The sequence below is a fragment of the Rissa tridactyla genome, chromosome 12, assembly GCF_028500815.1.
Source record: "Rissa tridactyla isolate bRisTri1 chromosome 12, bRisTri1.patW.cur.20221130, whole genome shotgun sequence".
Taxonomy (NCBI): Eukaryota; Metazoa; Chordata; class Aves; order Charadriiformes; family Laridae; genus Rissa; species Rissa tridactyla.
The window spans coordinates 6,075,814-6,102,447 of record NC_071477.1 but is presented as its reverse complement, the minus strand read 5'-3'; the positions used below and the strand labels follow the sequence as shown (position 1 = coordinate 6,102,447).

The 26,634-nt window shown below is 49.2% G+C and overlaps 1 protein-coding gene across 11 annotated transcripts; it reads left to right on the top strand.

Annotated features, from left to right (window-relative positions):
• Window positions 1–1,954: 1,954 nt before the first annotated feature.
• Window positions 1,955–22,950, top strand: NCOA5 (nuclear receptor coactivator 5). Of its 11 annotated transcripts, XM_054218205.1 has the most exons (11): window positions 1,955–2,134; window positions 5,877–6,063; window positions 6,593–6,700; window positions 10,650–10,716; window positions 14,219–14,578; window positions 14,847–14,962; window positions 15,161–15,287; window positions 17,093–17,292; window positions 19,243–19,566; window positions 19,754–19,872; window positions 19,958–20,318. In XM_054218205.1, the coding sequence occupies exons 2-11, from the start codon at window positions 5,901–5,903 to the stop codon at window positions 20,165–20,167; spliced, it is 1,794 nt and encodes a 597-aa protein (XP_054074180.1). In that variant the 5' UTR covers window positions 1,955–2,134; window positions 5,877–5,900; the 3' UTR covers window positions 20,168–20,318. The 11 variants fall into 11 exon arrangements, with proteins under 11 accessions (XP_054074180.1, XP_054074172.1, XP_054074174.1 ...); XM_054218197.1 differs by lacking the exon at window positions 19,754–19,872 and having other exon boundaries at window positions 1,957–2,134; window positions 19,958–22,950; XM_054218198.1 differs by lacking the exons at window positions 1,955–2,134; window positions 19,754–19,872 and adding an exon at window positions 2,540–2,648 and having other exon boundaries at window positions 19,958–22,112.
• Window positions 22,951–26,634: the final 3,684 nt, after the last annotated feature.

Below are 26,634 nucleotides of genomic sequence, written 5' to 3'. Positions count from 1 at the left end.
CCGCCCGCCACCGGCCGCCACCGCCCCCGGGACTTCCCCGAGCGGGGCCGGGCCCGGGGGGGCGAGAGCGGGCCGAGGCGGGGACGGACCGACGCCGCCGGCCATCCCTGCTGGGACACCCGCCCCCCCGGGGGTCTCGGCGCGGCCGCTGGGGCGGGGGGACCGTGCGCGGTGGCTCGGTGTGGATGTCTTGCTGCAGCTGGAGGTGGGATGGCGGCTCCTGCCCCCTCCCCGCCAGCCCCACCGAGCCACTGCCCCGTCTGCACCTTCCCGGGGTGAAGGGGGTGCAGGCAGCGGCGGGAGTCAGCTGTGGGCCACGGCGAGGAAAACGTTTGTGCCGTCCCCTGCCAGGTCATTCCTAAAGCAGAAGTTTGAGGTTTTGCGTCGTTTGCTCAACGATAACTCACGGCTGTGGCCCTGGAGAGCCCCTCACGGCTGCCCGCAGGCCCTGGCCTTGCCACGGATTCCCCACAAATGTGTTAGCCCAGAAACAGAAAGGGGGCAAATGCGCCAGAGGCCTGGCTGCGCCTCTGGTCGGCCACCCGCCTCTGCCTCGGTTCCCTCGGAGGAATCCCCCAGCAGTGCCCAGGGAAGTTCCAGGCCCCCCTGCCTGCTCTGGAGACTTTCCCCGGTTTCTCCTTTCCAGCCGGGTGTGTGGCGAGGCGGGGAGCAGCTGCTCCCTGGATGCTGAGAGGTCCCTTCTCAGCATCCCAGTCACACGCCGTGCTGCCACCATGGTGATGCCTGCGTGGCCGCGCTCCATGACAGCTGTCCCAGCCTCGGTCATGGCCTCGGTCACAGCCTCAGCCCTGGCTTGGAGGCTGCCGGCTGCACGCTGCCCGTGGCCTTGGCCCGGTGGTGGCGGCGGGAGGCGGGGGATAGCGTGCTTCCCCGAGGACTATGGCAGGGCTGGCAGCGGCGGGAGCCACGTGCTCTGGATTCCCCGTCCTGCCGTCACTTCCCAAAACTGACTTGCTTGAGAGCACGAAGTGTCCCGGGGGAGACTTGAGGGCAGAGACGGGGAGGGAAAGGTGGGGTGGGGATTTCTAGGCCCCGCTCCCATGGGACCGGCCCGGCAAGTCCCCACAGTCCCCGGGCACCGGCTGTTTGCGGCTCTGGGCTGTGAGGGCTCCCCGTTCCTGGCCCTGAGCAGCAGGGGGTTCGGTGGGACCCGGTGCTTCCCGCCTGGCGGGAGTCCCCGGCCGGACCCGGTGCCGGTGCCCACCCAGCGGGGCTGGCCAGCACTGGTGCGGCTGCTCGGGGCCGCCGCAGAGCCGGGCCCTTGCGCTGGGTGGGGGTGCCACGGCAACGGCAGGGGCCCGGACCGGGCCCGGCCGCCTCGCCCCGGTCCCGGACCCAATCCCGGTCCTGGTCCCGGTTCCGGTGTAGTCCCGGCCACGTCGCGCTGCCCCGCCCCGGTTCTCGTTCCGGTCCCGGTCCTGGGCACCTCGCCCTGCCCCGCCCCGGTCCCGGTCTCGGTCCCGGTCCCGGTCCTGGCCACCTCGCCCCGGTCCCAGTTCCGGTCCTGGTCCCGGTTACGGTGTAGTCTCGGCCACCTCGCCCTGCCCCAGTCCTGGTGCCGTTCCTGGTTCCAGACACCTCGCCCTGCCCTCCCCTGCCCCGGTCCCGGTCCCGGTCCCGGTCCCGGTCTGGTCCCGGCCACCTCGCCCTGCCCCGCCCCTCCCTGTCCCTGTCTGGTCCCGGCCACCTCGCCCTGCCCCGCCCCGGTCCTGGTCCCGGTCCCGGTCCTGGCCACCTCGCCCAGCCCCGCCCTGGTCCCGGTCCCCATCCCGGTCCCGGTCGCGGTCGCCCCGCCCCGCCTCGCCTCGCGCGGGGTCCGGTGGCGCCACCCAGCGGCTTCACTCGCCGCCCCGGGGGACTACAAGTCCCAGCGTGCCTTGCGGCGGCGGCGGCTCGCGGGTCATGCCGGGAGCCAGGCAAGTCGCTCCGCCCTGCACGCCTCGGCAGGCATGGCGGCCGGCCGTACGTCAGCGCGCCGCGCCGTAAAGCGCCGAGGCGTCGCCGTCCCGGCTGCGCTTCTCTCTCTGCTTTGCGACGGCGCCGTGCGGCAGCGGCGGTTGGCGCCTTTGTCCTGGCGGGCGGCGGCCTGAGGCGGACCGGGCCCGGCGCGGCGGTAAGTCTGCGGGCGGGTGGCCCCGCGGCGGCTTTACCGGGAGAGCGCTCGAATAAAAGATATGTCATAGCACACCTCATGGAGGGCTGAGTCCTCCCTGGCCGCTGCGCCGGGCTGGGGCCGGGCCGGGCGGGCCCCGCGGCCTGCGGGCGGGCCCCGCCTTCGTCTCAGCGCCACCGGGAAGCGGCAGCGGGCAGCGCGGGCTTGTTGGAGCTCGTTCGCTGCCCTGGTGGCCTGGGTCCGGGCGGTGCGTGGGGTTAACGCAGCTGAAAAGCGCCTTTTCCGCAGGAAAAGGATGTGCAACGGGTGATGTTGTCGCGGGGAGCACAGCCCCGGCAGTACCCGGCCTGCTGTGAGGGCTCCCGTTTTTTTCCTCACTGCTGCTTGAGAAAGCCGCGAGTAGCCACAAAGGCAAAGGTGCGGGGCGGAGCAGGTGAAGAAGGCCCTGGGCAGCTGTGCTTTGAGAATCCTGACCGGCGTTCTCCCAGCAGCAGCAGGATCCGGGGGAAGGAAGGTGAAAGCGTTCTCCATGTCAGCGTTTTACCTTGTGGGCAACTCTGTGTCTGCGTGCTGTCCTGGGTGCAGAGGACCAAGGCGGGTGGGTGCTAGTGCTGCCCCAGAACAGCCCTCCTGGCCCCAGGCCTGGCTGTTGGGGAGGCTGCCTGGTTGGGCTTGGCTCCGAGGTGCTGAGAGCCGCTAGCCGGTGCTGGGTGGGAAGCTCGCCGCTCCTCAGCAGTGTTGCTTTCTGTGGTGGCTGGCATTATTATTTCTGCCTTGCCCAGGAACTTCTTGCAGACTTCCGTGTCATGTTTCACTTGTGTCGAATTAGTTTCAACATCCCACTTCAGCTCTGTCATGCTTTGTGAAGCTGTATCCCTGCTAATAAATAACTTTGGTTTTAAATATAAGATTTTTAGGAAAGTGTGGCTTTAATTAACCTCCAGAGGATTTACTGGCACATGAGCTGGTGTGGGCTGTCCTGTTGTAGTAACCTTTCTGCATTGGGGGGGTCGGCACCTTTAAGCAGCCCAGGTGTGTAGTTAGCCTCTCCAGCTGCATTTGTAGAAAAAGACTTAATATGAAAATTAGTTGTTCACCTGGTGTAGCTTGCCTAAAGCTGGGACACTAATGAATACTGGCTTGTGATTACTAAATGGCCCGTAACTATGTAATCTACCAAGCGGAAAATGGTAAAAGACAGTAAATTCTCTTATATGAAAGTTCTGTCAGTAATTCAACCTGTCTGAGTACTTGGGATTTACTATTTTGCTTTGAAAGTGACCTGCAAGTGGAAAAATAGCTCCTTGTTTTTCTTCATACGGAAAGCTCTTGCACAGTCTTTTCTAGCCACTCCCTACTATCCACACCTTTAAGAAAAGGAAAGTTCTTACTGCTTTTTATACTGAAAGTGAAATGTCCTGCCAGCAGCAGCTGTGGGTCTTGTTGACCCATTTGCTGTGTGTATGAGTGACATCCCGTCAGCACAGGTCGTGCTACCTGAGCAGGTGCTCACAGGGGCTCTGAGTCCCCATCCCTGGTAGTGCTCAGAGCCTGGCTGGAGAAAGCTGTGACAATGGGATCCAACTTGGATGTCAGCCTGCTCCAAATGGGAACTTGGACTAGATGGGTCTTTTCATGTTTTGTAGCCACTTAATCATTTTGGGAGAATTTTGAAAACTCCTTTCCCCTCGACTGCTGAGAACTTGAGCTGCAATAGTAGAATAGAAGAGAAATCTGCTGCTTCCATACAGATAAATGGGATAAGATTTGGTACTTCTGATGGGGAAGGTAAAACTGTGCGTGTGTGGACAAACTTACAGGAGGATTGAGGCAAATATGGTAGAATAAATGACTCTTTTGTTTGATTTTTGGTTTGAGTATTGGGGTTTTTTTTCTTCCTCCCTGTTCTGGCAGTTCAGTTCATTTTAAAAAGCTTATTAGATGACTAGAAGGCATTCTCTGCCTCCTGTCCCTGCAGGGTTTCCTAAAAGAATGAGAAAAGTGACATGAGTGTAAAGTTGATTGGTCTTAAAAAAACCACCAAAATTTCATGTCTCATATCTGGAGTAGATGTATTTTTCATGCCAGTTAAGTGTTGTAGAAATATTTATGTAAATCCATTTTATATTTTTTGACATTTGACTTGTTTATTTAGAGGCTACTTTTAAATTGTAACAACTATAGGTTACTGGTACAGAGCATGTTGTTTTTAGGCATCTCATGATTAACAGTAGAAGCTTCTGTTGATATACTCAATTTCATCAGCTTGCTTTTTCCGGGTTTCTTGCATGTTATAAACAGAAAATCCCATCCTGCATTCCTGTAGATGTTTAGGAAGTATGACAACTTTATTAAATAGCTCTCAAACTTTCAAGTTCATCCTGAAAGTTTCAGTGTTTTTCACTTTTTTTTTTTTAAGCTTTATGTAATGGTGACTTTTAAACCAGAAAGTATGAATCCTGGGTGGGGTTTAGTGGGGGGTTTTTTGTGAGCTTGGTAGAGTTTGTTAGGTTATTTTTTTGTTTGGTGGGGTTTTTTGCTGTAATTCTTTGGGTAAGTTTGTGCAGTGAATGTTGCTGACTGCTTCAGCTTTGTCTGGAATAGTGTGGGTTAATGAAGTGGTGGTGGTTTAACCCCAGCCAGCAACGCAGCCGCTTGCTCGCTAGCACCACCTTCACCAGAGGGGCAGGGAGAAGAAGGAGAAAAGGAGTGTGGGGAAAAACCTTGTGGCTTGAGATAAAGGCAGTTTAATAGAACGGTAAGGAAAGAGGAAAATAATAATAATGGTAAAAGAATATACAAAATAAAGTGGTACAAACCAAGTTGCTCTCACCACCTGATGACTGATGGCCCAGCCTGTCCTGAGCAGTGATTGCAGATTCCTGCCCCCCAGCCAACCTCCATCTGTATACTGAGCATCATGTCCAACAAATAAAACAACATGTGTTATCAACATTATTCTCATACTAAATCCAAAACCCAGCAGCTACTAGGAAGAAAGTTAACTCTATCCCAGCTGAAACCAGGACAGAAGTATACTTTTGCCTTACTGGGGGAGATGAGGTAGCAGTACAGCATTCATGTGGGGGTGGTTAAATTCCCAGCTGTGGACCCGCCTTCTGTGGGAGCTGACATCTCTATGGGAACAAGGGTATGTTTAGTAGGGGTATGAATGAGAAACTGTGTTTTCTGGCATTGGAAAGCTAAGATTTCACATTTAGTGAAGTGATCCAAGCCTGGTCACTTAAGAGCGTTTAAACAGTACTTCCTGATGTCTCATTCAAAGCCTGTATTGAAATATTTGGGACCTGTTATGCAATGTTGCGATGAGTGTTTCCTTTCCGCTTATTAAAATATTGCATAAATTTCAACACTTCTTACCAGTGGACTGAAGAAATAGATATGACAACAATGGGTGTATTAAAGCTTAAAGTTAAGAGGTTTTAGTACAAAGTGAGTTCTATTTGTATCTTAGTTTAGAGTTAAACCATTAAAACTTATCTGCAAAATAATTAGGCTTACTACCTTTCAGTATTACAGAAAAGCTCGACCAAAATGCTGCGGTATACGTTTTTGCCAGACCTCTGTATCCCCTTGTTAAGATTTCTCTGGAGTGAAGTTTGCGTCAAGCAGACCCAGTTGGCTTTTAGTCTGCAAAGCTGTTAAGTTTAATCTTGTTCCAGTTTAATTTTAATGTCATGGATTGAAATTATATGCATGGCCGTTTTTCTTTTTTGCGAAGAGTTGGATTTGGAACGAAAGCAAAATGGCTCGAGGACGCAAGAGCAATAGCATCAATCAGAGCGACTTCACTAACAGCACCAATCCTCAGGATTTAGAGAGAAGACTTTTTATCGGCAATTTGCCCACAGACCACATGACTCGTGAAGAAATGCAAGAGATATTTTCAAAATATGGCAAAATCAGGGGTTAGTATATTATCTTATGCCTTTTCGTGGCTGGGAATTCAGTGAGAAATATAACTTTCATGCTTGTCAAATGCTATTTGATGATGATGAGAGGAGTGACTGATGTTCCTAAAAAGTGACCTTTTAATGATAACTTCCTCTGTCTGCATTTTCTCTGAAAAAGTGATTCCTTCAGTACAGCTGAAACGTAATGAATATATCAGCTATGTTTTAGCTTGTGGGGTTGCAGTGTGATGTTACAGTACTCTTTCAAGTGACTTCATAGTCTCTTAATCAAATCTTGGTCACTTCCTGGGCTGTATTTTGGTCACTGCCTTGTCAGAAGGAAGTTGATTTACGAAATATATTTCAGAGTCTTTGACTCTGCATTTTGATCCTGGTAGACTTGGTTTTCCCAGGAAACTTCCATAGTGGTTTCTGGGTAGAGCCCCTTTGCTCGTTCATCTGGTGGGGTTACGTTATGGCCTGGGCGTGGGTTAGTACTGTCCCTTAGTTGTAACTGGTCTTGCCCTGCTGTTAACTTTTCCAGCCCTCAGCATGTACCATGGCTATGGGTTCGTGCAGTATGACCGTCTAGAAGATGTCCAGGCCGCTCTGGACGGTGAGAAGGGTCGCCTTTATAAAGGGTATAGATTAGGTAAGGAAAACTGATCCGTGCTCTCCTCCTGACCCCAGCATGCATTCTGGTAGAAAGAGCGCTTTTGTTTTAAAGCTCTCTGGAAAGATCACTATGTGAAACTTGCCTGGCGTTAGTCTAAAATCACTTTACTAGGTATGTATTTGCTTTCTGAGTTATTTGCTGTAAGTGCTGTGTGGTTCATCTGCAGTGTTTTCTCTTGCTACCCAGGTCTCACTCTGAATTTATTTTCATGTGTTAGTATTTCAAAAGCTCTCTTACCCTGTGTAAGTAACTGTTCAACGTGTAAGCCCTGGAAAGTGGTCGTTGAAACCTCATGCACATAGTTTCAAAACATTTCTAAACTGATATTGGGCTTCATCTTGACAGGTTCAGAGGAATTGGCCACAGCACTTAGTGGCTTGTTAGATAAGGAATCTTAATTTGGGGTTTTTTTTGCACATGTGAAATCAATCTGTAAGTAGTGCTATAAATACTAGGTGCTTAAAAAAGCTGTTTTCATAAAGATGATAATTATTCTAAATATGCTGGGAGCAAACTTAAACAGAAATGAATGGTTAGAAATCTAAGAGTAATCTATTAAATGCAAGCAAAAAGTTACTTTTGAAGTAAGCCTATGCTAATTTGAAGAAAAACAGTTTGACTTAGAAAGGAATGAAAGGAGCAATAAATAATAACTTGTGGGAAATACAGTAGCAAATATGACCCTGAGGATGGAAATGGAAGCAAATAGACAAGGAGGGTAGAAGGATGCAAGAAATTAGGCCAGCATTGTTGAAATCTGGAAGCTTAAATAGGAACAAGTGTGGCTGTTTTGGAAACTAAGGTGTGCCTGTCTGGAAATGATAAAACTTCTAACTGGAAAGGACCACCTAGTTAGCGTTTCTACTGTCTATTTTTGAAAAGGCAGAAGGTATTTTTAATATAATTTCCATTTCAATAGCAAACTAAAGGTAAAAGAGCACCACAACTACACCTCTCAAAAAAAATGAAGTCTAATGTCTGTGAGGCTCAGTGAAATGACCTACCTAGGCTATTAATGTTGGTCTTCCACAGGCCTTGGAAAATTAGGGAGTTTCCAGGGATGTAGCAGAGTGTTGCAGATGTGCCAGTAGGCAGCACAAATGGGATGAGTCTGGCATCAGCCCCTGATAACAAAGGGATTCTTTCACCTGACTTTCAATGAGAAGTGAATTAATTAACGCCAATCAAAATAATCCTGTCAAACTAACTTATTACGCTGCAAGTTTTATGGCTGAAAGTAGCGGTGTTGATGTAAAAGGCTTCTGTAAGATGTTTGATTTGACTAGGAAAGTAGAACAATTAGAAACAACAGAGGGTTAAATGGATTTCAAATGAATCTCAGTGTAACATAGATGGAATTGCTCAGTGCTTTGAGTGGTGTTCTGGAAAAATTGATTCCTGGCCATACAGTGCTTTTATAAGTGACTTGGAGAGAAAACACACAATCATGTTTTAAAAAGAAAATGAAATAACGAAGACGGAGTTGCTGATGGTGAAATGACTTGGACTTCTTCCTAAGCTGGAGATGCAGGCAGACTTGAGCTTTCAGTAAAGCCAAAAGGGAAGATCTGCACCCAGCAAGAGTGGTTTTTGTCATTCTTAGCTCTACAAAATACAGACTTATAAGTAGGGAGGTTTTGGTATGCGTGGGGTTTTGCTGCTGGAATACTGTGTTCAGTTCTAGTATGCCTGGTTCAAAAAGGATAATGCTAAATTGGGGAAGCCTCAGAAAAATCTGAAGAAGGCTTAAAGAGGTGAAGAACAAGCCCTAGCAAAAGCCTAAAGATATAGGAGTGATGTGATATGTGTTACAGACAGACCTGGAGATAAAAGTGAGTTTTAATCTAGTAGGCATAGGCATGACAAGTCCATAAATGGAAATAAATAGTTTTCTTCAACAGCAAAGTAATTTGCTTCTGGGATAACTTATTGGAGCTTTGGTGGTTTCTGTGCTCTGGAGACTTTTAAATTGGAATTGGATGTTTTGCTAAAAGATAAGCTCTAATACAACGCCACTGCTGCACTTGAGATAGGAATGTGATTCAAGAAACTCCTGTCACCTGTGTTTATTCAGAAGGTTACACTGTATGATTACAGTGGCCCTGTCATCTCAAAATCCTACAGGACAGAAGACTTTTTTTCCTTGAAAGTTTTGTCAATGTTCAAATTCTTAACCTGTAAATGCTGTTGGCATTAAATAAAATGTTATTAAATCTGTTGGTTTTGCACGAGAGAAGGGTCCCTGTCAAAGGTGTTTTTTTCTTCTAGTAAAATATTTTTGTTCAGATTTAAATACAATATTTTTTTATTTGAAAGAAATGTATGGTATTGAGTGTAAAAATAATAGGTTTCTGCAATGGCATCTTAAAACAGAAAATAAAAATAATCTTAAACCAAAGAAAGCAGACAGTGTCTTGCTTAAAGATATCACTTGACTTTAAGGGGGGAAAAATTTCTCAACTGAAAAATAAATGCAAGGAGAACAGTTGCTTCAGTTATGCAATCTGAGTATTAAATATAATTGCTAATAATACAATAAGGTAAAAGGCTTTGGGAGAGTTTAGCCTCCAGCGTTGCATTAAACTAATACTTCCACAAATGCATAGAAGTGTTTTCGTATCTTTTAATGAATAAAACTGTGTAGGGAATAAATGTCCATCAAATTTACTCTGTGACAGTAGGCAATGCAGGTGTATTTGATGCTGGAAAGACTGCTTCTGTGATTAATGTTCAGATTGTGCTTGCCTTTCCCCCACCCCTCCGAAAGAGAACGTGCTGCTTCTTAATTGACAACAAGAGCAAAAATTAGAACTACTCCCTTAATTCTAATCTTAATCTTGAAAGTAATGAAGGATAGCTTGGGAAGTTTACAGAAGATGTTAAGACAGAGTTTCCTAAAGATGTTGTGGCATGTTCATTCACTTGCAAGAGCTTTGAAAGTAGTTAATGTAAATAACTAATAAGACATTTTAGTTGTCAATACATTCTCAGGGGAGCATATAGGCCCTTAGTTTGTTTTGTTCTTTTCGTTAAAAGGTTATCGGAGTAAAACATCTGAAATCATTTCTGTTTGTTCTTGCCCCCCTCCAGTACACTGTTCCATCTTCAATCAGTTGTTACGGAAGGCTTTATTTCTTCACAGTAGAACAATATGAGTCCCTGCCAGTTCTGGGCAACTTCACTTTTTCTGGTTGAGGACAAGACTCTGTTTCTTCAGCTCTTACTTCTTTGTATTTCACTTCGTGGTGTTTTTCCTGGAGATACTCAGAAGCCAACCAGTTTTCAAATTTCTGATCTGTTGCATCAGTTTGCATCATGTTAACGGTGGTGTCTTGAATGCACCACGTTGACTTCATAGGGAGCTTGTGCTTCAGGCTTCTTGGATCCCATTTCCTCACTGGTGAAGGCTGTACAACTTAACGCTGCAGCAGTCCCTTGGAAGGCAGTTGCACGTGCCACTTGAGAACCCTTGGATTACTTTCAACAAGGGTAGCGGCATACTCCATTGAACAGGACTGGCTGTGAACTTAAGACTGTGCTGGCCATCAGCTTCCTTTCTTGGAGGTTTTCAGACTCTGCTTTTTCTCCTACAGTCCATGAGTTGCTTTCTGCTCGCTCATAGACTGCAGAAGAAAGAGGTTCTGTTATGGAATGAAGAGTCTAGATGTAGGCCTGCATGTAAAGGGTTAAAACTTCACCTAAGCTGTCCACCCTATTTTCAAGTCAGAGAAATCCATGAAAATTTAATTATGTTGTACTACCTAAACTTAATAAAAAATTGTCAAAGTGACAATGTCTCTCTGCTGAATGGATTTTCTTGCACCATCTGGATGTTGTTGAGCTTAAGTTGCTTTCATTTGAATTGTGCTGATGATCTTTTTTTTGTTCCATAGCATTGAACAGATGGGTTGATTATTCTTTACAGATATTAAAAAAGCAGTGGAAAGAAGAAATATGAATAAGGCTTCATCAAGGTCCAGTCCGGCACGAAGGTAAAGTACCTGGAAGCAGTGAGTTATACTAGGAAGGTCAGGCTTTTAGGGCATGAGCCCAGTGGCCTGTGCTAAATGTCTGTGTCTCTTCCTTACCACCACCTCCCAGTCAAACGGAAATGCTCAAGCGAGACAGTTGGGACATGGCCGCTCCACCTCTAAGAGCCCTTCTGGCGCTGACACCTCAGGAGGCACGAGGGAAACCTCGTGTCTGCTGCTGTTACTACAGCTAAGTGTTATGTTTTGCAGCACAGGCTGTAAAAAAAAAAAAAAAAAAAAAAAAAAAAAAAAAACTTGTGAGGAAGAATACACTTGATGTTTTCTCCTGCCTCAAGTATCAGAGAAGCAGAGGCATACCTAGAGAACGCCGAGGGGCTGTAGCATTCCCAGTGCCATGCTGTAGAGGACTTTGGGATCTTGCTGCTTCCAGTGCTGAAATGAGACTGGAAAAGAGTGCGAGTGAAGCACAAGACAGATCAAATGTCTCTGCACTCTCCTGTCTGCATGCATGCTTGCGTTGTCAATACCTGGAACCAGTTCCCTTCCATGCAGTTAGAGTGATGTGTACCTATCAGCTTCTCCTGGTTTCCCACCTCTCGGTAGGCACAGTATGTGCAGCTCCTGCCCATCCTCTGTTTGTGAAATCACTGGCAATCGGAGAAGACACGGGCTGTCCTGTTGCAGGAAGACGACTTCAGTTTCCTTTCCATGGCATTACTAGGGAGCACACGAAGACGTGCTGCGGTTACAGTTTGGTATAAAAGGCGTGCATCTTCTATGCCTACACTGTAAAGCTATCAACACAAAGGAGTGTTGCGTTTTGGACTTGAAGGTAATCAAGCTCTCACGTGTCTGGTGTGCTCTACTAACTTGACCTGTTGAATTACCAAAAAGCGCAAATAGCAAGACACCTACCACCAAAAACCAGAGAATGAGTAGCTGCAATCCCTGGTATCACCTAGGTCTCTTGTCTGTGCTGCATTTAACCTGCACAGGGCCAAATGCGCTTGCAGAGACCAGCGTGTGGGCATCACCCAGGAAGTGCTTTGGCACAGAGCTGAGGGTTCCCGTTATGGATGCAGCAAGCCTTGGGCCTGGGCAGAGTCAGGTGTGCTCAGTGCTGCCTTGAGGACCCCAAGAATACTGCAAGTACCTGAGCAGCAGGCACTGATGGCTCATCCTTGGCCATCAGGTGTGTAACGCTGAAGGTGCTGGGCAGCACTGCGGGTGTGAGAGGCAGACGCCTGTGCCATGAGCGTTAATCCTCGGACAACATTGCAGAGGGACAAGCAGCAGGCACTGATGCCAAGGGCATCGAGACCTGTGTCATCCTGCATGTATGCAAGAGCAGATGCCCATGCAATGGGCCCTAAGGAGCACTGGAGGTGTGTGAGCCATGGGCGGTGGTGCCCTGGGCACTGGGCTGTGGACTGGACTACTGCCATGGCTGCCAAAGGCTTTGGTGCCTCTGTGATAGGCACTGGATTCCGGCTGGCGCTGCAGACAATGTGGCCAGCCCATGTCACTAGCAGCATGTCTCAAGCAGCCCATGGGCACGGGTGGCGATAAGGTCACGGGCATCGAATCCTGGGCATGGCTGCGGATGGTGGACTCTGGACCATGCTGCAGGTGTGTGAACGGCAGCGGCTGATGCTGGTGTGTGGAGTCCCACGCTGCGCCCGAGCAGATGTGACCAGCAGTGCTGACGTTGCAGGAGTTGGACCGAGGCGACAGAAGCGTGGAAGCAGAAGGTGCTCTGCCTTCATGCTGCTGCCTCTCCGCAAGCAGCAGGGCAGCGATGCAGGTGCAAGAACAGAGGGGACCCGCGTCACGTCTGTACTTCTGTTGCAGTTGTGCATTGTTCATTCTGGATCTTTTTGTCTCTGCAGATACTGAATATGGCCTGTTCTGGTCACCCCCACGCCAGCTGGAATAAATGTCGTATGCCAAACAATTACACTGCATCTGCCTCTTTTGCTATATAGTCTTACAACTACAGAAAGATCAGTTAATCAATATCCACTAGAGCAAATCAGAAGTTTCCCCTGAGCTTCTGTCATTGTTCATTGTAGGTTGGGGGGGAAGTGGGCGATGACGTGTATCTCTCATGGGATGTGGTTTCAATACAGATCACAAACAAGAAGTGGATTTGTGTGTCCAAGAGGCTGAGAGTGTTTACACTTGTGTGCAAATACAGTGTTTCTTTTACAGGAGGAGACTATATATTTTCTTAGTGGCAACACTAGTTTTTCCCAAGATCTGTTTTGTATCTGACGTAAAAATAGAGAATGCCAGCACGCCTGTGTATCCCCAGCACAGCTGTGTGTCTGTGCTCAGACTCTGCACATCCGTCTTGTACTGTCTGCTCTACCTGACACAACTTGGGCACGTCTGACTCGCTGCTCCTGCCCTTCTCTCCAGGTGACTACTACGTGAATGCACTAGAGTGGAAACAGACTTAAGTTCTGCTTACCTTTCATAAACTAGATTAGGCTGGTAGAGGACTCTAGTCTTTCAAGTTTTGGAAATAAAAAGATTCAAAAAACTGGGGTTTTTTTTCTGATGGTTGTCAGTATCTTGGGGAAAGAACATTCCAAACACGTGAAGCTCAGTAGTTACTCTGCAAGATTTTTTCATGTTTGGCTTAGACTACATTGAAGTTATGGTTTTTTTCTGGAAAACAAAATTTGACCTGGAAAAAACCCTGCTGTTTTGGGAAAAGATGAAGACTGAACGTTATTCTTCTTTGCCTCCAAAGACAACGCAGTACGAGGTCTGAATGAGATGGATCATTCAGATGGGACAGAGAAGCCTGATGCTGCTGAGGATGCCATTCTGGTTGGGCTTAGTATCCTCTTAACACGGGGCATCATAAACATAAAACTGGCTTTCTACAGACACTGTCCCTTCAAATCCAGGACACGGCGGCAGCTATCATTGCTTTCTGCTAGCAGCACAAACCCAGCCACACCATGGAACCTGCAGTGTCTTTGGTCACAACAAGCTCCTTTTTTAATCGTATGCCAATAACAAATTATTTCAGGTATTCTGCTGTCATTGACTAGCGAATTTAATGGATCCCTTGAATGCTCCTGGCAATTGCATATCTGTGGGTATTAGGCTCCAGCACCTTGAATTCTCTCAAAGAATTTGCAAAAATATGTTTGGTAGGTGATCTGTGACTGATGTTAGAGGCCGGAGGCCTTGAAACGGTGGTTTCCGAGGTCCTGTTCACTTCTTCCACAGGTGCTCTACGTTTTTAGTGATGCTTCATTAAGGAGCTTTCTGGGTCTTGTTTGGCTATGATAAACATTAGAATTAAGAAGCTTCCCTAGGCTACTTCAACAAATAGGTTTTTTGGCAATTCTTGCTGTTGTGGGATAGGAGGGAGGATTCAGCTGCTGAGAGAAAGGGTTGCTTTGGCATCTCAGGTAAGAAATATAGGGGTAACAGCACTCGTGTTGTTAGCAGTCTAATGGAATTTCCCCACTATTTTCCACAGAGACCCATATGCCTACGGGGATGGCCGAGATGCCAGACGTGACCGCTCCCCTCTTCGGGGGAGCCCACGGAGAGACCCCAGAGATGGCAGGGATGGTAGAAACGGGCGAGATTCCAGAGACGCTCGAGACATTCGAGCTAGAGACATGCGTGATGCCAGAGACCACAGGGACCGACGGGACCTGCGAGACCCACGGGATATCAGGGATCCAAGAGACTTGCGGGACCCTCGCGATGTTAGAGATCTTCGTGACCCACGGGAGCCGCTGTATGATCGATACAGGGATCCACGGGATATGAGGGACCCACGGGATATGAGAGATCCACGGGATATGAGAGACCCTCGGGACCCTTTGCACAGGTAATTGCTAAGGGATTGTATTCGCCAACATGTTTTTATGGCAATCCTTCCTCAACGGCTACACTGGTTTGAGTGGCGTCAGGCATTTAAGATAAGGAAATTGCTCTGATTGTTGGCAGTTGGGTGCCTGCTTCGTGTCTTGTGGGGAGCAGGCGGGTACTTCAGAAATTAAACTTGAGGAAGGTCTGTGTGCGATGCATTGGCCAAAGTTACTGCCTGAGATTGTGCTGGAGCATGGAAACCCTTGCTTCTTCTATAAATCTTGCAGACGAGATGACACTTATGACCGTTACCTTCACATTGAAGACTACTGTCGGCGGAAGGATGACTCTTACTATGACCGTTACAAAGAGCATTTTGATAGAGCTCCAGGGAATTCAGAAGGTGAGTACCTGTAACATTATAATAGGCAGATTCACATTCTCCCTCTGTGAGGATGTGGGAGATGCCTGCAGTGCTGAGTGCGTTGCGTGCTGTGATGCTGGGTGGTTCAGAGGTTTAGATGGACTGGCCGTGTGCACCTCATTTCTCCAAGCAGGTCCAAAGAGCATTATTTGTTCTGTACCTGTGGCTTGCTTTCAGACCGTCTGAAGCGTGAGGAGCGGCGCCGAGAGGAGCTATACCGTCAGTACTACGAGGAAATCAAGAGACGTTTTGATGCAGAGAGACCTGTGGATTGTTCTGTGATCGTGGTGAATAAACAGACAAAGTAAGAAAATAGTTACGGCCAATTTTATTATTGCATGGTAGAAGAAAACGGAATTAGACTTAGTTGTGCCTTGAGGCTGTTTGTCTTACAGGTTGCTTTTGAGGAACGTGGGTTTAGAGCCCTCAGAAAGCGAAGCTTTCTGGTGATACATGGGAATATATGTTGATATGGGAATATATGTTGATGAGATAGAGAAATGTTGTAGCTTGTGCTTTTTTTGTTTCCTTCACTATACCTTCTCCTGATACTCTTCATATCAGGCTACTGTCACGACAGGTTATAGTGGCCTGTACTTGTTATTCGTGGGTTGTGTGTCTTTTTATGGTGCTAAATGCAAGATTGTTTATCTAGAAACAAAAATGCAGGCAATCCCTCTAGAACGGTGTGCTTTCTCTTGGATTGTAAGGTCTTAAAACAATTTTACGAGTGAAAGGGACTTGTGTCAAAAATGTTAGAACGTCCTTAGTTTGGAGAGCAGGTGCTGTGTTGGGAACAGAGGGGTACACCTATGCCTGGCACAGTGGGAAGGGGGCTGTTATGATGGCACCAGTCTGATGCCTGTATCTTTACAAACAAACGCAGTGAAACTAGAAATAAAATTCTGTTATTTGCTTTTAATTGAGTTGATTGATCACCTATTGGAACAAATCTTGAAAGGAAATTTTAGATTCTTTATCCTTGGTGACTAGAAGTCTTTGGAAGATATTCTAATAGGCCACAGGTTATTGTACTTGATACAGGGAGAATTTTTTTGTGCAGTAGGATCAGCTTAATATCCTAAGAATTGTTTTGGTCTGTGACAGTTACAAACCTTAAGAGCTGGGGCACGTTAATAAATCTTGGGTACTGAAGCATTGATGTCACCTACTATAGACCTGTTGAAAGATGACTCCGGAAAAACTTAGATACACAATCAGTGTAACTTAGAAATCCTTAAAAAGACAGTTGGCGGGGGAGAACAATTTTGGTCCCCATTGCGATGTTCGCAAAGATGATAATTTGAAACTCTTTCAAAAGGTGTGGGTTGCATGCAGACTAAATTTCTCACAATGCACCTGCAGTCAGTATTGCAGTTTTGGTACTGATTAAAGTAAGCTTAAAAAAAGACTTGCAAACTTTAAGCTCAGCCGCGTGAGCTGTAGTTTGTGTTTGGAATGGGAAGCCTGCAGGACCATGGATACGGGAACAGTGGATCCATAGATGCTGCGTTGATATGGGCTAGAGCAGAAAGCAGCTAGCAGAGCAAAAGAGCAAGAGAAAATGTATTTGGAACTCAAGTGAATGTTCATGGATGGGTAGTTTTCCTCTGAAAATGAATCTTCAAGTCCAGAAGTTGGGCTGTGCTATGGTGAATTAGGATAAGGTGTATTTGAACAGTTAAGATACTGAATGTAGCACAAGCAACTGACTTCAGCAGGTTAGCTGCTCTGCTGTGTACCCCTTGGATCTCTGCAGACATAAATTACCTCACTTAATGAGTTCAGTTTAAACACATTTTTATGTAAACAAATTCATAATAGTGTAATAAATCCCTTTGCAAACACTGTTTCTCAGATAAGCTGAGGCTTGATTTGTAATCTGTTTCGGTTGCACTGAAATGACTGATTCAGATCAAAATAAGGGTAGGATATGGTCTTTTGTATTGTTGTAATGAGATTGCTTTGCTGCTGGTCTGTTAAACGTTATGAAGTTTGGCAAGCCATCAGAAAAGCAAACCTGAGATGACAGAGAGGGTGAATGTGCCAGGGTTTCTGTTTCTGTATGTGACTGACTTGTTAAATTCTGCCGGCTTTGCTTTGTGGTAGGGAGTACGCGGAGTCAGTGGGGCGGAAGGTGCGGGATCTGGGCATGGTAGTGGACCTGATCTTCCTCAACACAGAGATGTCACTGACGCAAGCCCTGGACGATGTGAGCAGAGGAGGGTCTCCTTTTGCCATTGTCATCACCCAGCAGCATCAAGTTCACCGCTCTTGCACTGTTAACATCATGTTTGGCACCCCACAAGGTACTGAGGTCTCATAGGCTGTGTAGCGTTGTGGTCACCTGAACCAAAGTGCTGCTTTAGTGGCAGCAGAATCACACAGGACAAAGTTCATCCTGGCTGTGACATAAGTAGTTATTAATGACTTGACACCATGTCATAAATGTGAATATCATTATTTGCGAGTTTCCATAATACTTTATTTGTCCCTTGTCAAAGGGATTGTCTAATTTCTGCCAAGAGAGAATCTCGGCTGTGATCTTAGTACGTAACATCACCAGCCTTTGCATCTTAGGGCAAGTCGTGAACCCCGGCTCTAGAAATGACTTGATACATTTCTGAGTAATACCAGTCCAACCTCAGTTTATCACTTGTTGCCGTCAAAGAGAGCATGTTTGGAATGTGAGAAATTACAGGGCAGATTTTAAAAGCAAATGTGATTTAAGGAAAACAGAATAAGGATAGTATATTTGGTGAAGGTAACGATCTGATTGTGAAACTGGGAAGAGTTATAAAAAGATACAACTACAAAGTGATTTGGGGTACGTGCTCCACCTTTTTAGCATTTTAGCACCATTTACACTTGTCACATCACTTTCCATGTCAGGCTGTGACTTGGTTGTTGTAAGTGTGAGGGTGGGTGTAGGCATTAAAAAACTGTCAGAATGTGATCTCAGAAAGCAGCCTTTTGCTCTGATCAGGTTATTTCTCCCTTACTGTGTTCTCAAGTAATGTTTTGTGAGGTTCGTCTGGGAGAGTAAACTTCTGAATGCACAGTCCCTGTTTTTTGTGTGCTTACGGACTGAAGAAGCCAGGTGTCCTTTAACATCTGGTGCAGATGTGAAAGGAGGGTTCTCTCATGTCCTGCACAAATACAGCTCGTGCACGCTTTCACTGGGCTTTCCACTGCCCTTGGTTTTAATTCTGACTCCTTTGATTTAACACCCATCCTCCCACCGAAGCTTCTCCTCTTCTTTATTGGACCTAATGGTGTATCAGATCTGATAAGAACCCCAGTCGTTAGCTCATCCACAGCTCTTTCTAGAGATTAAATAAGCTCACCTGAACTGCACGTGGCCACCTTTCCATTCACATTAGTTTCAGGGAATTCTTTCATAATTTGTGCAATGTTAATTATGAATGTTAAAGTGAACCCCTGTTTCCTGTTACGAGGCAAAACGTGGCGGGATTTGATTATCTGCAGGTGTGAAAAGTGCCTAGAGCTTTGGGCACTTTTTGGAAGGTAAAGGCCTTCTCTTTTCATCTTCCTGCCTAAATCTGTGTTCAGGGGAATATTTGGTGTGTGCTTTTTGAGGTGGAAATAATGACCTCAAAAATTTTAGAAGGCACAAGTGCAAAAAAAAATAATAACTTGGAATAGACTGTTACTCGTTGTATTACAGAAGAACTTGATCGCTGCTTATTGCCCCAGAGTAGTAAACATAAGCAGCAATGTGACGTTGAGCCAGTACTTCGTTCCTCCCCCTCTCCTGCGTGCGCACACACTATATTAAGGCATTGGCAATACAGAACCAAAAAGTATTCCCATCACTGTCCTGCTCTGGGAAGCTTTAGCAGCCTTCAGAAGGCAAGTTTTGGATCCGTACACGGCTTTAGCAGTAGAATGGGTAGAACTGTCTCCTCTGGGAGCATGGAGAATTTATATGAGAGGTAGAGGGAGCTACTTTCCCGTTTAATTGTGCGAGGGGCAGGAAGGACATTTCTTGGACTGATAGGAAATGATCTCGGAGCCCTCAGCTATGGAAGAAGAGGATGGCCTTGCTGGGTGATAGACTTGAGCCTTCTGTTTGCTTAGGAAATTGAACTGGGAAGCCTAGGATGCTTCCCAAATCTACACTTGCAATCCCAAAGTGGTGCCTGCCTGCTGAATGAGATGTGCTGGTACGCGTGAGGCAAGACACCTCCTCTTAACACCACTTTGGTTTACTTAAAACGTTTCTTTTCCTCGTGCAGAGCACCGCAACATGCCCCAAGCTGATGCCATGGTGCTGGTGGCAAGGAATTACGAGCGCTACAAAACAGAGTCACGGGAGAAGGAGCGCGAGGAAATCGCCCGGCAGGCTGCCAAGATGGCAGATGAAGCTGTTCTGCAGGAGCGGGAGCGCCCACCCCCCATGGAGGAGGGTGTCAGAGGAGGTCACCCTCCAGGGATTCAGACTCTCTTGAACCTGCTGGCAGACAATCGCTATCTAACTGCGGAGGAGACTGATAAAGTAATTAATTACTTGAGAGACCGGAAGGAACGGTTACTAAGGGGAAGCACTGATTCTCTGCAGGGTAAGTTTCTCAGCCCCAGACAAGGCTGTTGATCATGTGGTTTGTGGACCTCTGGGCTGGGGCCTGAAAACACTCCTGGGACCGCGGAGGAGCAGCGCCTCATTATGTTGGGATGGACGTGTCCTTGGGAGTCCTGAGACGATTCAGATCTTTCATGTGAAAGAACTTTTATATTGGATTCTCTCAGGGAAACTGCAGGACTGCCATAACTGGTTTGGCTGCTACACGAAGGGCAAGAGTTCTGCTGAATGGTTTGGGTTTCCCAGAGCTGTGCAGCTCTCCTGTTCAGAGCGTGGGTATTCATTGGTGCTTGTGTCTTTGGTGGCTGTTTCACTAGTTTTCTTTAGGTGCCCCTCTGCAGAGCTTTAACCCTCTTTCCTTTCTTTCCCAGCATCCATGTCAAGACAGTCTTTGGGGGCACCTTCAGGATCATCTCTGGGTAGTCAGTCCAGCCTTCCAAGCTCTCAGGCTCATCAGGGTTCACAGCCTCTGGTCTCTGCTCCTTCTGTTCCAGCGTCCTCTTCTAATCCCCAGCAGGAGCTTCAAGCAAAAATCCTCAGTCTCTTCAACAGTGGGGCAGCAGCAGCAGCAGCTGCTGTAGCAAACAGCAGTTCTGCAGCCTCTGCGGGCACTTCAGGTGGCACTCCGAACCAGAACTTTGCTAACATGGCCAGCGGTCAGGCCCGGTCAGCACCAATCAGCGCTGGAAATTTAAACCAGGCTCAGCAGAGATTGCAGACTCCAAGCACGCAGCTTCCTGCTCTCCAAGGCCCTTCAAGAAATGCAGGTCCAAGACCTGGAGCTCCTCCACAAGCTCAGTCGCTCTATGGTCAGCACCAGAATCGCCTCCCTGCACCTGCCAATGTACCTGCTCAAAGGCCAGTATCTTCTGGTATCAACTTTGACAACCCTAGTGTACAGAAAGCCTTGGACACCCTTATCCAGAGTGGTCCTGCACTCTCCCACCTAGTGAGCCAAACCGTGGCCCAGGGGCGAGCAGGGTCCTCAGCCCAGCAACCTATGGGTTCTTACCAGCGACACTATTAAAGCTGAGCTGTCAGGCCCTTTCCCCTTCCCTTTGCCATTCCATACTTATAGCTGTTTAAAGAGTCTCTTGTCCTTGACACGGGACAAATGCCCCTGGATATGCATGTCCTCTCCACTTTGGCGAGAGTGTACCCCCAGTGGCATTGCTGGTGACTGTTGCTAGCGCTGCCCTTCCTCACCTTGGTCTGGTTAGCAGTGTTTGGGGAAGTATGCTCTATTTTCTCAGCGGCACGATGTGCTAAGAGCCGCTTTGGATAATCGGTTGTTTTGTCCGGTCCCGGAAGCTGCTGCAATGACAGTCCTCAATTTTCCTCACTCCCAGTAGCTGGTGCATCTTCACATTGTGGTGCAGTCTGGTCTCGCCAAATGGTCTTAGTATAGTTTTGGGTCAGTGGTTTTGAGGAAATAGGGAACTGAACAGAGCGGTCCGCTGATGGGCCTTCTCGAAGACCCACCTTTTTGGAATGGGCACTATTTTTCTTTGGATTTTTTTTTTTTCTTTTAATGGCATGTAAGCCAGTTGGGAAGTAACAGTGGTAGCACTAGCAGCTGAACTCATGAAGTACATGCCTGACCACTACTCAGCAACCCAGGACCGTGCCGTTTGGTCCTTCCGTAGCTGGACTGTCGTGTCCTGGCAGAGTGAGGCAGAGAAACGCTCCTCACCTCGCCCAGCTCACGGATCCCGGCAGCTTTGGTCAGAGTCCTGTGGCAGATCTGAAACACGAGAGCTTCCAGCCAAGGCAGAGATTTCAACTGGTCTGTCAGTTTTCCTACACCAAGTAGTCACTGTTAAGATCAATCTGTTAAATTTGGTGGATAAATTTCCTTTTCTTATAATCTTGCTTTGGGACGGTTGGTTACTGTAGCCCAGCAGCTCAGCCGCCGTGATGCTGATGTGGTGCCGGCCCTCCCTTGGGAATACCTGCAGCCAGTTACCAGGTGGGGGATTTCTGCTCTCTGAAACTTCACCTCACTGTCCGTGGGTGTTTTGTCCATCTAAGGTGGAGAGGCAGTGCCAAGATGCAATACCATAATTTTATACTTTTTTTTTTTTCAACACTTTGGTAGCTGCAGCAGACAGTTGAGCGGAAAATCGGGCAGTGATTCTTCACCGTGTTTTTAACCAGTAACATACTTTGATACCAGAACACAAAACGTCTCTCAACTCTGTGGTCCTCCCCGTCACGGCCTTCTTAGAGTCTGTAGGCTTCCTGCAGAAAACCTAAAGAAACTGAGAAAGCAGTGTTCTTGGAGCAGAGGATTTTCATTGTCCCAGGTGGTTTGTGTTGTAGCATATTTTTTTTTTCTCTTTGTGCTGTTAACAAGAGGACATTACTTTTTAATAAAAAGGCAGGAAAAACGTTTTGTTGCATTTTTGACACTTGACAGCTTGAGTGCTACGGGAATACATTATTCCACTGCGTTTGCCATTACTCTCTTCTTCCCGTGTCAGACAGTGCCCTGCACTGGATGCTAAGCAGAAAGCGTGCGAACCTTACTGTGACCGCTGTGAGAATACTGCAGTCTGTCTCGGTGTGTAACACTTGGGTTTTGAAGTACCTCACAGATACTTATTCTCGCACAGTGGATTTGGACAATCTCGGGCAGAGCAGCCCACGTGCTCGTTGAGGGATGCGTGTGCTGGAGCAGCGTGTGGCGGAGGCTGGTGTGAGAGGTCCGAAGCGTCTCCGGCTGCTGGTGGTGGGAGAGGAGGGTGTGCGCTCGGGCCAGCAACGAGCTGGTCCCGGTTTCCCTGCCGCAGTTGCTGCTAATTGTACCACTGCTGCATGAAATTAGGGCTACAAGTCCCTGTGCATTGAGCACTGGCCTGCCTTGGCTTCGTGCTGCTGTTACTACACAATATGGATGGAAGTATGTCTGTCTGCCGTCTTTCCTCCTCCAGTCTCTTTTTATTAGATCCCTTTTTCCGTCTCCACAGCCCTGCAGACAGGTAAAGCATCTTTGCAGGGGTGATCAGAAATTTGCGTGAGTTTAAACATGGGAACTTAGCACTTGGGAGAGGCTTTTCCTCTCCTGATGTTTTATTTCCTCTGCAATCTGCTGCTCCCGTATTGCTCCTTATTATGGAAATGGTAGCAGCCAAGTGCAAAATAGCTGTGGAGACCCTGGAATGAGTGAAAACTTCCCGTGCAAGTAGTGAAGGGTGTAATAAAATCATTTATTGCATTTTGTGCAGACAGGAGTCTAGAAAAATGAATACAGTTAAAGCAGTAAAGCATTAACAGGGAGCATTCAACAGCCGAGGAGCCACTCCTCCATTAATACCTGCACAGAGAACACAGGGTCTGTACTGAGGCGGCCTAATGCACAATACTGAAACACTCACAGAAATTAAATGCAAGCCTAATACTCTTTTTTTTTTTTTTTTTTTTTTGGTTTGCAACCTGTTTTATTTACAAGGTTTTAAACTTAATTGCATTGCTCTGCACACAGATTCTCTAAAACACAAAGCATACTAGGTCACTACATGTCTATTGAAATATTGCACTTGAATAAAAGTCACTTGAATGAACGTAGAACATCTAGCTACAGTGAGTAAAAGATTATTGAATGAACTGACTTTGTGATAACATTCATAACAAATATATTGCACATGTAGCACAGAAAGTGTTGTAACCAGCAAATCTCAGACCTTTTGGTCTTTCTGCTAGTTTTTAGTCCTGCTACACAGAGGAGGGTCTTGACTCTTCTAGTGCAACTCTTACCCTTGTGCAGTATCTTAGTCCTTCCTCTCGTCCAGCCATGGACCGACCCCAACCCAGGCTGGACGCTGCCTGCGCCTCCTCTAAGTGCTGTCCTGTGCCTCGTTGCCTGTACCGCGCGGTGGCTGCAGCGATGTGAGCTGCCTCCTGCTGCTGCTGCTGCTGCTGCGTGCGGGGGCCTGCTCCTGCCCGGCTGATGGGGACAGGGCAGCTCCCCGCTCCCGCAGCAGGAACTGGAGGACACGCCATGGCCGGCCCGGTGCTGCGTGCTGGCCAAAGGCGGCCGTGTGCTCCCCACCTGCTGCGGGCCACGCTGCCGTCCCACTGTCTCGGCGGGTCCTGTCTGCTCAGCGCTGCTCCCGGCAGCAGCCTGCCTGTGAAACAAACTTGGGGGGGGGGGGGGTCAAGACCTTCCTGTCTGGAACAAAAACCGAAACGTGTCTGCGCATGTGCCAAGGAGGAACTTGCATGTCTACCAGAGGAGGACACTGTCTTCACCAAGGTGGAACAGCAGAAGGGTGCTCCATGGGGAAACTGAACACTCACAGAGGCCGAACGTGCAGGGCTGGGTTTGTAAACTAACATGCAGTGCTGTCTGCTAAAACTGGCCCTCTCCAGCCAACGGCGAGTGAGAACTCGCTGCAGAAACCAGCACCTCTCTTGCCACAGCCAATTTTTGCCTGGCAGGGGTGTTGAGACAGCCCTGGCTCTGTGTAGAGCTGTGCCCCTGCTCTTGCTGGAGGATGAGGAAGGGAAATGCCTTTTTTTTCAGCGGCAGTGACAGAAGGGGCTTGCCTTCCTGCTCCCTGGAGGAGCCGGCACCGCGGCTTTACCGTCGGGGGTTGAAGTGCTGAGGGGGATCCGTTGGTGATGCTGGGGAGGCGATGAAGCACGCCCCTCAGCGGAGAAGTGTGCCCTGGGCTGCTGTCTCACCGCTGCTCTGCAGACCACGCCATTCCCTGCTACCCTCTACCTGTGGCCAAAAGGAAGAGCCCTTTGCCCTGCGGCTGCCCAGGGCGGATGCTGTCTCAGCACAGGTAGGTGCTGGCGGCGGGTGCTGCTGCTGCGCGTAACCTGCCTCTGCACCGGGATCCCCGGTGATGTCCCGCTCCATGCGCCGGGGTGGGAGGGGACCAGGCGGGGACCAGGCTCGCTGCGGCAGGGCAGCACCCACCGCTGTGGGCCCAGCGGCACGGCAGGGCAACAACCGAGCTGGAATTAGAGGGTGACTGCAAGGAGCGGGTGGCATCTTTTGAAAGAAGCAGAACAGCTGGCAAGCGTTGTAGGCCCAACAAGCGTGGTGCTAGGGGATGAGATGAGTGGGCAGGTTGCTGTGCATGCCTCCCCCTTCGCTACAGAAGTGCCTCACATAATTTTTGGGAGGCTGGCAGCAGCACGTGAGGTTGCGTGTGGCGCTGTAGAACCTGCTCCAAGGGCAGAGAGCTAGACACTGGCAAATCCTGGTTCCCACGGGGCTGCCCTTCGCAAAGCGAAAGGAACTTTTCGCTTGCAGACGCCTGCCTGCTCTTTCAGCAGCTCCCGAGCGAGTGAGGCAGTGATGGGACCAGAGAGTGCTGCCCTGTGCGCCTGCACCCTTCATCAGCCTGGAGCTCCTGTGCCGAAACCAGGTCTCAGCTCACCCGGACGGTCCCCTCCTGTGAACGCTGAGCTCCCCATGCCCCTGGGACTGGCTCCCACACCAGGGTCTGCCACACAGACCGACGCAGCCGCGCAGATAGCCGAGCTACCGCAGCAGAAAGTCTGGCTGTGGCTGGGGCTGCTGCCGGAGAGAAGGGAGGCACTTTGGGAGTGATGGAAATGTAGGAGCAAGGTATGAGCAGGCACAGATGTGCAGCTGGGGCTTGGTTTTGGTTTTGGGAGTGTGCCCAAGTAGTATCTTAAACCAAAAAAATACACCTCAATATCAAAAAACACACTGCTTTTTATCCAGGCGGCCCAAAATAGCTTTGGCCTGGACCCGGAGGATAGAGAAGCTCTGCAGAGGGAGCGGGGACTGGAATCGTCCAGTGCAGAGGGAGGTTCCTGCCCTCAGTGAGGCAGGAGCCGAGGGCTGCGGCCGCTCTCAGCGGGCAGGAGGGACGGGCAGGCAGGGGGCTGGAGGTAGCCACTGCCAGGCCACCGGTGGGGACACTGTGGTGGCCACTCTGCGCCGGCCGGGAGGCTGCTGGGGTGCGGGGCGGCGTTGGGGAGCGGTCTGGGGGGGGCCGATGGGGCGAGCGCTCCAGCACAGGGGCTCAGCTCTGGCCGGGGGACAAATCGCTGCCGCTTGGGGCCAAGCTGGTAGAAAGCAGCCAGCACTGCCGGGAGAGGGCAACTCTTAGCAGGCTGCACTTCGAGTGGAAGCTCAAATCTGCTGTGAAACAAGTTCAGAAAAGTCTGTGACTTCTTTTCCCTGAAAACTCTTAAGAAGCTAAATTGAGAAGAGAATGAAGCTGTGACCTGGCCCTTTCCCAGGGGCTGCCGGTGGCCGGGGAAGGCCGTAGCCTTCACCACCGCTCCAGAGCACTCGGTGCGACGGACGGGCGCCCGTTTGGTGCGGGAGCAGCCCGTCTCGGCTCTCTGTCCCCGCGGCCTGGTGCTAGCAGAGCCCTGCATCTCTCAGAATAGATATAGATCTCTATATATAGACTTCATCTGGTTCTATTAACATAAATATGATCACTTTAAAAATACACGTACTGTATTATGTACACTATGTACATGGGGCCAGGGCGGGCGCCGGCGGGCGCCCCGGCTGCCCTCGGCACCGCTTCCTGCGTGGTTCCTGGAACCATTCACATTTGTTAAAAGCTCCTCAGTTTCTCTGGCGCGAGAGATGCTGGGGGGACGATGACGACAGGGGGTGGGGGGGGGCGGGGTGACCCTGCAGCTGCTGCCAAAGGTAAGACGTGTTTGAACTGCCCCGGTGCGCCCTGCTGCCTGTGCGTGGGGGCTGCCTGCTGAGGCCTGGGCCAGCGGGAAGGGACAGGCTTTGGGGTGCAGTGGCCACACGGCCAGTGCCTGGGCCGCCCTGGCCAGCCGGGTGAGGGAGTGCTGTGGTGATGGGGGGGCGGTGGGACCCCTACAGCCACCCCTCACTGCGGGGTCTGGCCCTGTAAGACCAAAACAGACTTTGCATATGGTAAAACTACCCACAGATCCGGACTTTCCTACAGCCCCACAGCGGCGTCTGCGACCACCTGGGGCTGGGGCCGGGTTAGCAGCGAAGCCCCGGGGAGCAGGAGGGAGCACAGCGGGGTATGGGGGGACCCAGGTGCACGTGTAGGTGCTGGGA